The sequence below is a fragment of the Camellia sinensis genome, chromosome 9 (assembly GCF_055761805.1).
Source record: "Camellia sinensis isolate YWXY chromosome 9, ASM5576180v1, whole genome shotgun sequence".
Classification (NCBI taxonomy): domain Eukaryota; kingdom Viridiplantae; phylum Streptophyta; class Magnoliopsida; order Ericales; family Theaceae; genus Camellia; species Camellia sinensis.
In genome coordinates, this window is record NC_138969.1 from 129,648,634 (window position 1) to 129,662,474 (window position 13,841).

Below are 13,841 nucleotides of genomic sequence, written 5' to 3' on the forward strand. Positions count from 1 at the left end.
AAAATTAGGTCATTATATATATAGTACTAGGGTATACCCGTGCCTGAAGGCACGGTGACCATTAATTGAATATAAAATTATTTGGCTAAAATGTAATTTATTTAATTTGTTTTTCAAAAAAATTTGAGGTGAAAATATAAATAGATGATCCGTATGGTTTTAAATTTTCAAATGAATTTTATGATTAGATTTTTGAAAAGAGTTTGGTGTATTGTAGTATTTTTGTTTATGTAACCCACTTGCAATTTGTAATAGAAAATAAGCATTTTATTATCCTAGCCAATAACAGTACCCAAATAAATTTCTATATCCACATTTTTTTAGATAGTGAGTTTTGGTTGAAGTAAAGAAGAGAGATATCAAAGCTATAGTTTTGCATCAATTTTAATGTAATTGTTAAAATCTATCAATTTTTATGGTTTGGTGGTCAGTTTATTGTGTAGAAAATTAAATAAATAATTTGTATGCTGCTTGGTGAATAAATCAATTTGAACATAAATTTTCCAAATTTATAGGTAAACGAAATAGTGAAAAGTAAACACATAATTGCTACGTAAAATTCAAGCACAATAAAAGTATAAGATTTTAAACAAACAATAAAATGTAAATCCCACAACACAAAAACATCTATATAAAAATCAGACGAAATACGCCAGCCAATGCTATGCAATAGAAAAAAATAAACAACAAATTAAGCACACCAGCCAATGCTCTGCAATACAAAAAAAATGCCAAATAACAAATTAAGCACCCCAGCCAGTGCTCTGCAATACAAAAAAAAATGTCAAATAACAAATTAAGCACACCAGTCAATGTTTTGTAATGCAAAGAAAATGCAACACCCTTCATAATAAAAAGATAACCAAATAAAAATATGATTAATTTTGTTTAACCTAATTCAAGAGCATATTAGGAAGAAAAAATATCTAACATTTACAAAAACATATATCACCTAGTGTGTTACATTTACAAAAACAAACTCATAGCATAAATCAATAATTCAAATGAAAATTATCTAACATACATCTAAACTTAGTTATAAATTTCACATAGATAAAAGGCTTTACAAAACTATTGTAAGTAATAAATTTCACATTGATCGGAAACTTTACAAAATATGGATCGTAGCTAGCATATGTACGCTTTTCACAAAAGTAAATATGAGATTCAAACTTGTTCTTTCTTAGAAATCTTAGGAGCGCCTCATCACTTTCCAAAAAGTCCTCGTATCAACTTGTATGTATCCCCAGTGAGGAACATGCACGACAATCTATTAATATATGAAAATAAAAAAGTTAGTATATTAGCAAATAAAAAAGTTATATATCAAAACACTTTCAAATTGAAATTACCTTGTTACATCCCCATCGAAGCAATCTAGTTGTATTTATATTTTTGAGCTCCATATATTTTTTAACCCAATCCTACAAAAGTCGATACATATAGTAAAATATTTTTAAAATAACAAATTTATCAATAAATAAATTGTACCTTTTGACAAAGTTTTTCTTGGAGTTGATAAAGGTTACAATTATTTTTTAGGAAATGTTAAAGAGAGCTAAAAATACTTTGTTTGAGTGTACAGAAAACAAAGAGCACACAAAAAAAATTGACAACACAGTTTAAATGATCAATGGTCACTTAAACAATATGATTGGCTTTGTTTTACTCGATAAATATTTTTTTAAAGATGTTGAATATATACCATTGGACATGCGTTTTCCTTCCATTTGTCAAAAGAAGTTGCCTTTTCTTTTCCTTTAGACATTGCCTTGGCCTTTTCCTTTTCCTTTGCCTACCAAAAATAAATAAAATTTATTCAGAATACGAAAAAGAACATGTATTTATAGAATTTATTAAGATTACGAAAAAAGAACATTTTGAACTTGATATTTATACTTACCTTAGAATTGCAGATAATATTAAGATTGCACTCATCACGAATAACAACACCGATATTCCTAATCTCATGGAGCAATGAGATTGCATGAGTAGGCCTACAAATATTTGTTGTGTAGAAAATAAAATTTGTTAAATAAAATCTTAACAATAAGAATATGTATTTGTAGAATTAAATACAATGTTTTACCAATTCCTTTGTGAAGCTAAAGATGTGCTTGGCGAAAGTAGATGTGTAAACATTACTCCTTTCTAAGTCGATGGAGTATTAGTTGTGCTTGGTGGAATCAATTCTCTCAAGCTTTCTCGTTCACGTCGCGAACGTTGTCCCAATTGATATGAAGAACTTGCCTTATCATTTCTTTCGCGTTCTCGCCGTGCACGTTGAGCCAATGCAGCTTTCGATATAACATTATTGTTATGTGCCTAAAACATGAAGATTAATTTCATAAGATGCCTAAATTTTATCATCTACTGTTTTATACTTTTCTCTTCATTTTTTATTTCTATTAATTTACTTTATCTTAATTCCCTTTCCTTCTAATATTTTGTAAAAAAATTGAAAACTTTTTCATTCTGTATCCCTCCTCCCCTCATTCCTTTTTTGTTATGTTCCTTTTTTATTCTCTTGTCAATAGCAAAAAGCCAAAAAAGAATAATAATAATTTAAAACAAATATATCGTTTTTTGTACAAATCCTATTTTAGTATGCTTTAAAAAAAAACATTTCACAAATTTATATGAAACTGTTTACTATAAGAACAGTATATGTCACTATGCAAGTAGTATGTCAATTTTACATTTAAAAATAAATAAATAATCAAGGTTCATGGTCCAAAATAAATATTTCAAAAAAAGAACTTTAAATGGGAATGTTGAAGAGCCATACTACTGAACATGCATTTTCCTTTCCCTTGCCTGAAACGGTGGTCTTTTCGTTTTTCTTCAACAATGCCTTGGCAATTTCCTTTTCTTTTACCTACAAAAAAAAAAAAAAAAAATTAAAGAATAAAGAAAAAATCTATATATGTAGAAAGTTTTTAAAAAATCTATAAATAAGAATATACGGTGTATACGATGTTTTGAATGAAAAAAAAAATCTATATAATTAAATTGGGCCTACCTCTCGAACACGGATGACATTAAGGTCACGCTCATCACGGATAACAACATTAACATTTCTTTCTTGAAGAAATTGGACATAAAAATACAAAAGAATTAGAGGTAAAAAAATAAAAAAATTATACATGTAAGAAAATGAGTAAAAGGAATCAGTATTACAGTTCGACGTAGGTCTCCATCCATCTGTAAATTAAAGGAAAAGAGAATTTTGTTATAAAGAATTAGATAAAAAAAAATTATGAAAAGAAAAGAAAATTGACTTTTGCTTATAAGAAAAATGTTTTTTTTTTCAAATAAATAAAAAAGAAAACAACTTACGTGACCAAAAATAGTAATGTTGTCCATAATTAGTGGTTGAAGGTCAATGGTGTCTTAACCTGAAAGTGCCTGGTTATGTAAATTTGACAAAGATAACTGTATGAAGGCAAAATGAGGTTTAATAATTGCCATAAAGAAAAATTAATCGCTACAAAATTAACAACCTCCTAACATATTTTAGTTAACAACCTAGTTTAAGAAGTTCGTTTGTGCATGAATATCACAGATGGAGAAAAAGGATAGAAGGAAAATTACATTAAAAAGGATAGAAGAAAAATTAAATACTCTCATAAAAATCTTCATAATTTTTCTCTATTGACCAAAATGTAGAACTATAGCAATACATGATTTTGTGGTTGATTCTATATAGCAACTTTGCACTGACAAAGGTTAATTCTTATGGATTGTATTGCCCATTTTTCCTACTAACAACTAAGTAAATTATAAAAAAAAATATAAATTATACTAATGAATAAAATTTTAGCAAAACTTAATTACATAAATTTAATTACTAAATTTGTATTTTAAAATGTGAAAAAAAAAATAAGTAAAAAACTACAATAAAAATTTATAAAAGGGCTCACCACACTGTAACTAAAAAATTACAAATACCTTTTGTATGATCTGTATAATTGCAAATGCCTTTTTCAAAAAAGTATACTACACAGTAGCTTATTTACTCCAAGGAGTAATACTCTCATAAAAATCATTAAAAAGTTAGTAAAACAAATTTTTAAAATAAGTTTAAGTTTTTTCAAAAGTTCTGATAAACATCTAAAAAGTATTTTTTTTGTTTGAAAAATTCCATAAATAAAATTGAAACAGCAAAATAAACTGGACTCTTTTTAAAGAGAGAGAAACCTAAACATTTTAAAATAGCAGTTTACTAAAAAACCAAATTAAAAACAATTCACTAAAAGCAAAAAAAATAAGGGTCATCAAATAAAAAGGATTAACTTTTTAATATTCCTTTTTCCTTTCAATCAACAAATTCCCTTCAAATCCTAAATCCAAATACAGCCTAAGAGAGATGGAAAAAGAAAAAGAAAAAAGAAGACCTATCATATTACAAAATTAAACTGTAACAAAATCTTTGTAAAAAAAAAAAAAAAAAAAAGAATAGTTATTCAGGCCCAAAAGTTAGACTTATTTTATAGGTCTATTGATATGTTTAGAAGAGGACTGGTTGATAATTAAATATTATCTAATTATCAACCAATCATCTTCTTAACACATCACTGGATCTATAAAATGGGTATAAAAAATGAACTTGTATAAGTATTCACATAATTCATCATACATTCCAAAAAAAAAAAGTATTCTCTAGAAATTGAACAGCTATATACCAAGATACATAACTATACACACTATATTAGACTTCTTTCTAAACCAAACATTAAAAGCTTAATGTGTAATCTAATTATTAAAAATTCGAAGACCAAACATTCTAGGAGAGTTCATTCATTAATCCAGAACATTCAGTAACCCACTGCAATTCGAAAAAGAAAGCAAGGAACTAATAAAGAATTGCAATGGAGAGACTTCCTAACCTGAGTATCTGCTTGAGAAGCAAAATTAAAGGAATCTGAGACAAATGGATAAAAAGAAAAACACAATTAGTAAAAGCACTCCTCAACACTAAAATTGTACATGAATATATTTTCATATTTGACGAATAAAAATATTTCCATACTTACCACATCTGTAAAATTAATTTAACTCCTAATAAAATTAATAAAATTCAAACTAATAATAGATTAATTTAAGTCCTAATAGATTAATTTTACAAACTAATAAACATGTGTTTTATGCAATAAATAAAACTCAAACTAAGGCCTTATTTGATTAACAGGTAAATAAAATAGTACCACTAATACTACCAATCAAACATGCCCTAAGTGTCCTTCAAGGAGAAAAGAAAAGAAAAAAAAAAAAAAACAAAGATTAATTTAACTCCTATCTATATTGATTAAATATGAAACATTAGATAAAAAGTCAAAAACTAATACAAAAAATAAACCCATTCAACACAAAAAAACGTGTCTTAAGAGGCAGAGGAAGGTATGTTTATTTTCTTCTTCCAATTTTTCATTTTGTTTATTAAAAAAAAAAAACGCCCTCTGTTTGGTTTCCTAGAAAGCAGAAACCTACTTCAGTTTGTTAACTAATTGGCACGGGTTTTGTTAGACATGGCTTTCTTAGATATGACTTCTCAATATATATATACATACTGGAATCATATATAAAGAGGGGTTTGGGCTTTGAAAAATACGAAATGTGGTGTAGATTTCCATACTTACCACATCTGTAAAATTAATTTAACTCCTAATAAAATTAATAAAATTCAAACTAATAATAGATTAATTTAAGTCCTAATAGATTAATTTTACAAACTAATAAAATCCAAATGTTATCGAATGTTACAAATTAATAAATTCGAATGTTATCAAAATGCTATACAAAGTAATAAACACGTGTTTTATGCAATAAATAAAACTCAAACTACAGCCTTGTTTGATTAACTGGTTAATAAAATAGTACCACTAATATTACCAATCAAACATGCCCTAAGTGTCATTCAAGGAGAAAAGAAAAAAAACAAAGATTAATTGAATTCCTATCTATATTGGTTAAATTTGAAACATTAGATAAAAAGTCAAAAATTAATACAAAAAATAAACCTATTCAACACAAAAACATGCCCTACCAAAGTATAAACCTCACGTCAACACAAAAATAAAATTAAAAAAACACACCTGCTAAGCAAGTCAAGAAAAAATGGTAAAACTAAACAAAACACACAAACCAAAGCTATTGTACACATGTTAAAGCTTTATAATCCAAAAAAAAACAAAAATTACTAAACACCAAATAAAGCACACCAGTAAGTGCTTTGCAATCCCAAAAAATGAAATTAAAATTAAAATGCACATTAGTTAGTGCTCTACAATCTTACCAAACAATGTACACCTGCTAGTGGTACTGTTACCAATCACATTTTAATAGTTCTTTGCAGATTATAAACCCGAAATATAGTGAGAAAAGTAGAGAAAAAAAGGCACTGCTATAAAGACCACTTAAATGGTGAGATTTACTCTCTCTATAAAAAAGGCACTGCTATAACCACAAAGCACTCCCATATAAAGACCACTTAAATGGTGAGATTTACTCTCTCTATTAAAAAATTCCTAAAAAATACCCAAATTAAAAGGATTTGAAAGTCATACAATAGTCAACAATTGAAAGTCAACAGTTGCCAGTACCTAAAAGAAAACAATGAATCTTTGTTTGAAAGACAAATGGATTAAAGTCATTTTGAAATAAAAAATAACTAATGTTTGGTATTTCCAAATCACGTCACATAGTAAGCAATGAACTTTCTAACTGCTAAAAACTATGTTAATTCTTGTGATGCATGCTCCCATGTTCTTGACCTATTTTCCTCATCTACTTTCTCCTCTAAAGCACACATGAATCATATTTTTTTTAAAATGAGCTCACATGTAGGAAGAACAATGGGACAACAAATGCGATAGAGACGGGGAAGGGAAAAAAATGTTTGCAAATAAAATGTATATAAACCAAAAACCCAAATAAAATCACAATTAGACATAAATATCAATTTTGACAATATGAATTTCAAAACTTAGCACAACATTATTCCTAAAGTAACTCAAAATTTACAAAGATATATATTATCTTAAGACATGCAATTTTTTTGTTAATAAGATTGGTGTGTCTGTTTTCTGTTTTGTTTTTTTCATTATGCCCATTTTCCTCTTAGTTGATATGGAATTGAAGTCATCCCAATAGTCAAGCCAACACTTTTTTATGGGTGGGAAACTATGCTAGGGAGTTCACAGCCCAGAGCCGTAACAAATAGCAAAATATAGAAACCAAGCCATCATGCAAAAGTCATTCTAATGAACTGTTATAATAGACTTCTCATATCATGCAAAAGTCATTCTATTTCATTATACATCTACTGAAACCACTCACAGGAAAGGTACAAAGACTTCCACAATACCACCATTAAAAAGAAAGAAAGATTAAGGAGAGAAGAGGAGGAGAGGGGTGGGAAAAAAGGGAGAGAAAAAAAAAAGAGCACAAAATATCAAAAGATCCAACAAAAGACCCAATAAGTAATAGACCAAAAAAAAAAAAATTCTAAAATTTTAAGAGTAATGAAACAGATATAATAAAAGGCAAAATTGTTTAGGAAAACTAATTATTAAAGGGAAAAAGGCACTCCCATATTTATCAAAACTTTAAATAGAAAATCTTAACAAAGAAATCGAAATTGGATCCAACAAAATGGCCAAAGTAAAAGGTTTCCAGACCCATCCAATAGATAATTTACTTGTGACTAAAGCCATTCCTAAATATATTTAAATCCCAACTTAAACCAATGCCTTATAGATAGAGTGTAACTTTATGGTGACAATTTCCATCTAAGCAAGCGGAAACTAATTCTTTCAATCCAAAATAGATGTATCCACCATGTTCCCATCTTCATCTCCACATCTCCGAACTCCAAATAATGTGTCCAAGGATTTGGCAACCAAAACTTAGAAATGACAATATAATGGATTACTGATAGAATGGAAAACTTATGTCAACAACAATAATTAAACTTAGCAAAGAATGAAGTTTTTCAATTTATGTCAACAATAAGAAATTTTAAAACCTATGTCACAGTCGATTAAATTTTGTAGAGTACACCAAACAAAGCACACCTGTCAATGCCTACTGCTGCCAATCACAAATGAGATTTAGAGGTCCTGAAAAAAAAAAAAAAAAAAAAGAGAGAGAGGGAAAGAGAGAGAGAGAGAGAGAGAGAGAGAGAGAGAGAGAGAGAGAGAGAGAGAGAGAGAGAGAGAGAGAATAAGAAATGGACCATAGCAACTACAAAAATACACTTTCAGTTTATAAGAAAAAGTAGGTTATGCATGCTCCAAAATAATATTGGGATTGCTTTACTTGCTAAATATTCCAAAAAAAAAACTCAATTTTGATTGACGAACCATACCAATTTTTTTTTTTTTTGTTAAGACACCTTAGCATTTTCTTAGTCCTTTTGAAAAAGAGATAAAATTTATTAATAGAATAAAAAAAAAAACTAACAGTTAGCAACCAGAACATTTTGTTGTCCCAAAATAGAACACCAAATAGTTTGCAAGACGAAATGAAAACTAACAGTTTGAATGTCAGGACCAAGGTTGGGATTGGTGAGAGAGTCTGGTGGATCGGATCGTAGGATCGGATCAAAAATCGTAAGATCTTACTTTCTATTAAAAAAAAGATAAAAAAACAAATTAAAATAATTCATATTAAAAATAAGGTGAAAAATCATAAAATCTACGATCCTACTTACGATCCTACCTACGATCCTACACGATCCCATACGATCCTACACGATCCTACTTGCTATCCTATTATAACATCGATCCTACAACGATCTGAATCGTTTTAGCAATGTAGGATCGTAGGATCGTACGATCCTACGATCCGGATCGCGATTTTAATAACCATGGTCAGGACTTACAATGTAATGTAGTTAGCAAACACATGAAACTAAACACAACCTAAAACCCATTCCAAAACCAAAATGTAGAGCTGCAGACATAGAGATGCAGAAATACATAAATACCGAAATACAGAGATTAGAAACCCATTTCAAAACCAAAACCGAAATCATAGAAACTCATTTAAACCATGTCGGTGTAGAGATGCAAGAAACCATTTAAAACCGAAATACAGAGATTCGAAATCCATATCAAAATAAAAATCGCAATCATAGAAACCCATTTGAAAATCAAAATCATAACTGAAACCATGTGTCATAGAGAAGGGGCGTCGTAAAACCGAAACCATAGACACCCATTTCATAATCAAAATAAAAACCGAAACCATGTCAGTGTAGAGATGCTGAAATAGGTGAGCTTTGAAACGGAGAGAAGTGACACATTGAAGAGAGAGCAAGAGAGAAACGGGAAGAGATGATGTTGCAGAGATGCTGAAACGAATTCTTACCACAATATTTGGAAGTCCTCAAGCTGTCTAATGTGAGCCTACTAAGCAAACACAATGCATTTTAGTGGATTTCAGAACTGAACTGAAGCCTGAAGCAACAAAAATAGATTAATTCAAAGCTGAACTGAAAGCAAAAACAACAAAAATAGAAAACACAGACTAATTTTTTGGATGTCTTTAAAATAAGAAAGCCTAGAGCAACAAAAACAGAACTGAACTAAAACAAAAACAGAGCTACAAAACACAAAATTGTAGTGGATTTCAGCCCTTCCAGGGAGTGAAGAAAAGAAACTGGTTGTTTGTGGTTAAAGAAAAAAAAAAAAAAAAAAGGCTATATCAATCACAAGCAAGATTACACACATGATATATTCTTGCAAATTTCAACTCGATAAAAAAGATGATATTAGAATCCATATTCAATTTCCCATCTTTGCCACTTGATATTCAACTTCCCAACAATTTGTGAGATACTCTCGATTACAACACTCAATTTATGTCAATAAATTCCCAAAATAGTGAGATACTCTCCATATTCAGTTTTTGTATGTCTTTTATTCCCAATAATTTTGTGGGATACAATAAGTTCCCAGATGGGACATCTATCCTAAGTGTCCATGAGATTGAATGGTTGAGATTAATTTGAGATTTTGTCTCTTTTATCTTTACCGTTGGATATAGATTCAAAGTTGAAACCATTTCAAACCCATTTCAGTGTTACTGCCCCTTTCACCGCCCAAAAATAAGTTTGTGGGATACAATAAGTTACCACAAACTGTATCTCACAAATAAATTGGGAATATGTTTGGTAGACATGTTTGGTAGACATAAAATTAGGTAACAGTAAAAAAAATAAAATCAGGAAACATGTTTGGTAGACACAAAATTTTCAGCAACAAAAGAAAACAAAACAAAAAAAGAAGTTTGATAACTTTAAAAATTGATAACTTAAAACAAAAAATTTACATTTACATGATAGCAAAACAAAAGACATCGAAAAAAATTAACATGGAAATCAGCACAAAATTTAAAAATTAACATGGAAATTATTGAAAATAAATAATTATTGAAAGTTGTTTATACAAAGGTAGAGAGAGAATGAGAGCGAGAGAGATACCCACTGGAAGGTGTTCTCGAAGGTGTTCTCTGCTTGAAGGTGGTATCTGATGAGAGATAGGGTTCTCGACCTCGAAGTCTCAATCGCCAAAGAGGGTCTCTGCTCACAAACTGATGGTGGAGATGTGAAGAGAGGAAGGTGGGTGTTGAAGGTGGAGGATTGAAATGGGTTTGAAATGAAAGAGAAAGAGATAGAAACAGTGAAATGGGTTTGAAATTTTGGGCGGTGAAAGGAGTGAAATGGTTTCAACTTTGAATCTATATCCAACGGTAAAGATAAAAGAGACAAAATCTCAAATTAATCTCAACCATTCAATCTCATGGACACTTAGGATAGATGTCCCATCTGGGATAAAAAACAGAGCTCCCTTATTATATAGATAACATCAGTAGTCGAGTAGGTTTTGAAGTTAATAGCAAAACAAAGAGAGAGAAAAAAGGAAGAAAAAGTGAGCAGCCGAGAGAGAGAGAGAGAGAGAGAGAGAGAGTTAGTGCCTGAGAGAGAGATTGTGTGAGTGCATCAAAGAAAAGAGAGATAAAGGGGGGAAAGGAAGAAAAAGATTAGGTTTAGGGTTTTGTTTTGGTGGCTTCATTAATCTTTTAAATATTTCTTTGATCTTTAAAATAATATTGTGAGTATAAAACTCACTTTTCTTGATTTACGTTTAATTGGTTGTTTTTATATATTTATTTATTTTTATTTTATTGATGTTAGTTTGATTTTGTTTTTACATAAAGATGATAGATTAATTTTAATTATTTTGACTAGTTGTAGATATAAGATTTAGGGTTTATAGATGATTGATTGATTTTAATTATTTTGTTTAGTTGTGTATGTAAAGTTTAGGGTTTTTAGTTGATTGATTGATTGATTTTGATTATTTTGATTAGTTGGGTATGTCAAATTTAGGGTTTTTATATGGATTTATTTTATTATTGTAATCACACTCATGGTTAGACAAAATTTAAAATTGATTAGGAATCTATAGATAAATTCCTTATACTCCACCATGACTCCATGGATTGTTGTTTTATTTGAGTGATGGTGAGAAAGAGTGTATAAAAAAAAAAAGTGAGGATTATGAGATTTATTTGAATGCCTTAGGCTCGGCATTGTTATGTTTATTCTCATGTGTGAGATGCTGTGTATATATATATTGTTGCCTCGTTCTCATGAGTAGACGAGTGCTTTGATTTGCGCGCGTACGTATATGCTAACCATCCGGGGAGTGTGAGTCAAACTCGGGACGATATCCCCGTGCAAGTTTGGCTTCGGAGCGGTGTTAGGTATACGGGAGGCACATGAGATATATGTGTAGGCCGGAAGGGAAGAGCCGAAGTGGTGGAGTTAAGGAACAAAGAATTTAATTATGAATTTATTAGTATAGTGTGTATGGTACTGATATGTACATGATAAAAAAAATAGTAAACGATCCTGATAAATTATGAAATTTTAGCAGAAGTATATATACGTGATTCTAGACAACTTTTGTGTTTTAGCTTTTTATTAAAAAGATCGATTAGAACTTATAATCGGATGATCTTGATTATTGTCGATTTGATTCATTTTAGCAAGACAGATTTTAGAGGTTATTTTAACCCACGAAACGAACTCATTTTTATTAGTTTCGCGTAAACTGAAGTAAAACATTATTCTGCACACTTTTCGTGTTTTGAAATTTTTCGAAAAAAATCATCTTAGGGCAGTTTTGGTTCGTTTTCAGCTTCAGATTTTTCGATTGAGTTCTGTCTAGATTTTTATATCAAGTTTTTCTCTTAACCTGTTCAGTTTCTGTTAAATTCGTTTGCGTTGTCTTATAGTAAATTTGATTCTGTACAACTTTCGTTTTTTGAGTTTTGATCAATTCGAATTATTTAAGTATGAAACGGTGTAATTTTATATATTTTTTATTTCTATTTTGTCTATTCTGTAATCAATTTATATTTCGTTGTGTACGGACAAGAAACTAAATGCCATCGTATCTCGGGAAACTACCCATTCGTCTCGGCACAGTTGGAACTACTTGTCTTGTCCCGTGATAAGAATTAAATATATTTTTGTCTATGTCTGGTGGATACGTGGGTGTGAAATCTTGTACTCATACCAGTATACTCGTATATTGACCCGTTTTGTCTCTTGACAACTCGGGTGCATTCTATTTGAGCGCAGCTGAGCTTCCTTTGCAGGATTAGTTGAGGCTACGGTGGTGACGAGAAGTAACTAAAGTTTTTGGGCATATCTCTTGGATTTCTTTTGTTTTCTTAAGCTTAGGGTTGTTAGTAGTTCATGTATTTATTATTTAGTTTTTTTTTATGACTTTAGTATTGGAATAATTTGGCATGGTTTGTAGCCGTACTTTATTTAAGTTGTTTTGACTATTTATTGTTACCTTGATGTTGAGGTATTTGTTAGTTATGAATTTATGGTGGATGGTTTGGTTGGCGTTTTAGTTTTTTTCTTTGTTTCACCCCTAAGATTTGGATGATGGAATATTGATTGGGGTTAGTCCTAATATAATATTTAATTGTCCGAATTTTGGGGCGTGACATTTTGGTTCCAAACTGGCGACAAGATGTTGTCTGGTCCTTTCGTCTACATAAGCAAAGCTTATCATCAGCTATCGATCAAAGATAAACACAATTAAGAATTAATACAATTATAGTAATATCATTCTTTTTCTTGTAAACAATACGCAACCCTTTACTATCGGCTACCCACACAGCCTTGAACTCATTGTCCACGAATGCAAGCTTGGAGCTATCTTTGGAAAATGTTGGAAAGATTCCCAGCACCCTAAGTAGTCCTACATCTGGATGAGGAGATTCGAGCTTATGGGACTTTCTTTGGATATCGTCTCCACTCTGTAACAAAGTAACAATTGTACGTACGTAGTAAGCCAGCTCTTAAGTTAATTAAGCATGGCCAGCTAGAAAAAGAATTCAAAGGTGGAGTAGTTTGAAAAGTGGTTAATTGGTATGTACTTTAAGAAGGTCGCTCTTGCAATGATGGTAACCACCCACCATTTATCACGAAGGGGTTGAAATAGTCAACCTTTGGCATAGTTTTTTAAGTGATTTGTTGCTATACAGTTGAATCAAAAATCTCAATATGTTGATACTGTGCTTCTACATAGACAACTTCCAAGAACTCTAATGTCTGTTGAATAGTTGCCACTGCCACTGTGGTGGCGTTGATGATTGTTAGAGTCATCGCCTGAATTTCATCTGGGGTTACACGAGATTCCGTTCCTTTGCTAAGGTCAACACGGAACACACCCCAAGATCCTCGATCCTTGCAGTGGAAAAATTTGACGTTGTCACTTCCTGACGTCGTCCACCCACCATTCCTTACAACC

General features: G+C 30.4%; 1 protein-coding gene across 9 annotated transcripts; it reads right to left on the reverse strand.

Annotated features, from left to right (window-relative positions):
- Positions 1 to 355: 355 nt before the first annotated feature.
- LOC145798760 (uncharacterized) lies at positions 356 to 10,841 on the reverse strand. 9 transcript variants are annotated; one of them, XM_082887658.1, is made up of 13 exons: positions 10,487 to 10,839; positions 9,373 to 9,461; positions 8,076 to 8,120; positions 4,890 to 4,924; positions 3,340 to 3,398; positions 3,181 to 3,204; positions 3,023 to 3,080; positions 2,789 to 2,878; positions 2,090 to 2,325; positions 1,904 to 1,997; positions 1,706 to 1,795; positions 1,353 to 1,424; positions 356 to 1,270 (listed from the first exon to the last, which is right to left on the reverse strand). In XM_082887658.1, exons 9-13 carry the CDS (start codon positions 2,140 to 2,142, stop codon positions 1,193 to 1,195), a joined length of 387 nt encoding a protein of 128 aa, XP_082743784.1. In that variant the 5' UTR covers positions 2,143 to 2,325; positions 2,789 to 2,878; positions 3,023 to 3,080; positions 3,181 to 3,204; positions 3,340 to 3,398; positions 4,890 to 4,924; positions 8,076 to 8,120; positions 9,373 to 9,461; positions 10,487 to 10,839; the 3' UTR covers positions 356 to 1,192. The 9 variants fall into 9 exon arrangements, 3 of the variants coding, with proteins under 3 accessions (XP_082743784.1, XP_082743783.1, XP_082743785.1); XR_014340295.1 differs by having other exon boundaries at positions 3,023 to 3,204; positions 10,491 to 10,841; XR_014340297.1 differs by lacking the exon at positions 10,487 to 10,839 and adding an exon at positions 9,733 to 10,407 and having other exon boundaries at positions 3,023 to 3,204.
- Positions 10,842 to 13,841: the final 3,000 nt, after the last annotated feature.

Bases quoted from the DNA above. Each gene is read 5' to 3' on its own strand.
- LOC145798760 (XM_082887659.1), bottom strand. From the start codon at position 2,142: ATGTTTACACATCTACTTTCGCCAAGCACATCTTTAGCTTCACAAAGG. The intron at 1,796-1,903 runs GTAAGTATAAAT...TATTTTTGGTAG, and splicing joins ATATTATCTGCAATTCTAAG to GCAAAGGAAAAGGAAAAGGC. The intron at 1,271-1,352 runs GTAATTTCAATT...ATATATTAATAG, and splicing joins TTCGATGGGGATGTAACAAG to ATTGTCGTGCATGTTCCTCA.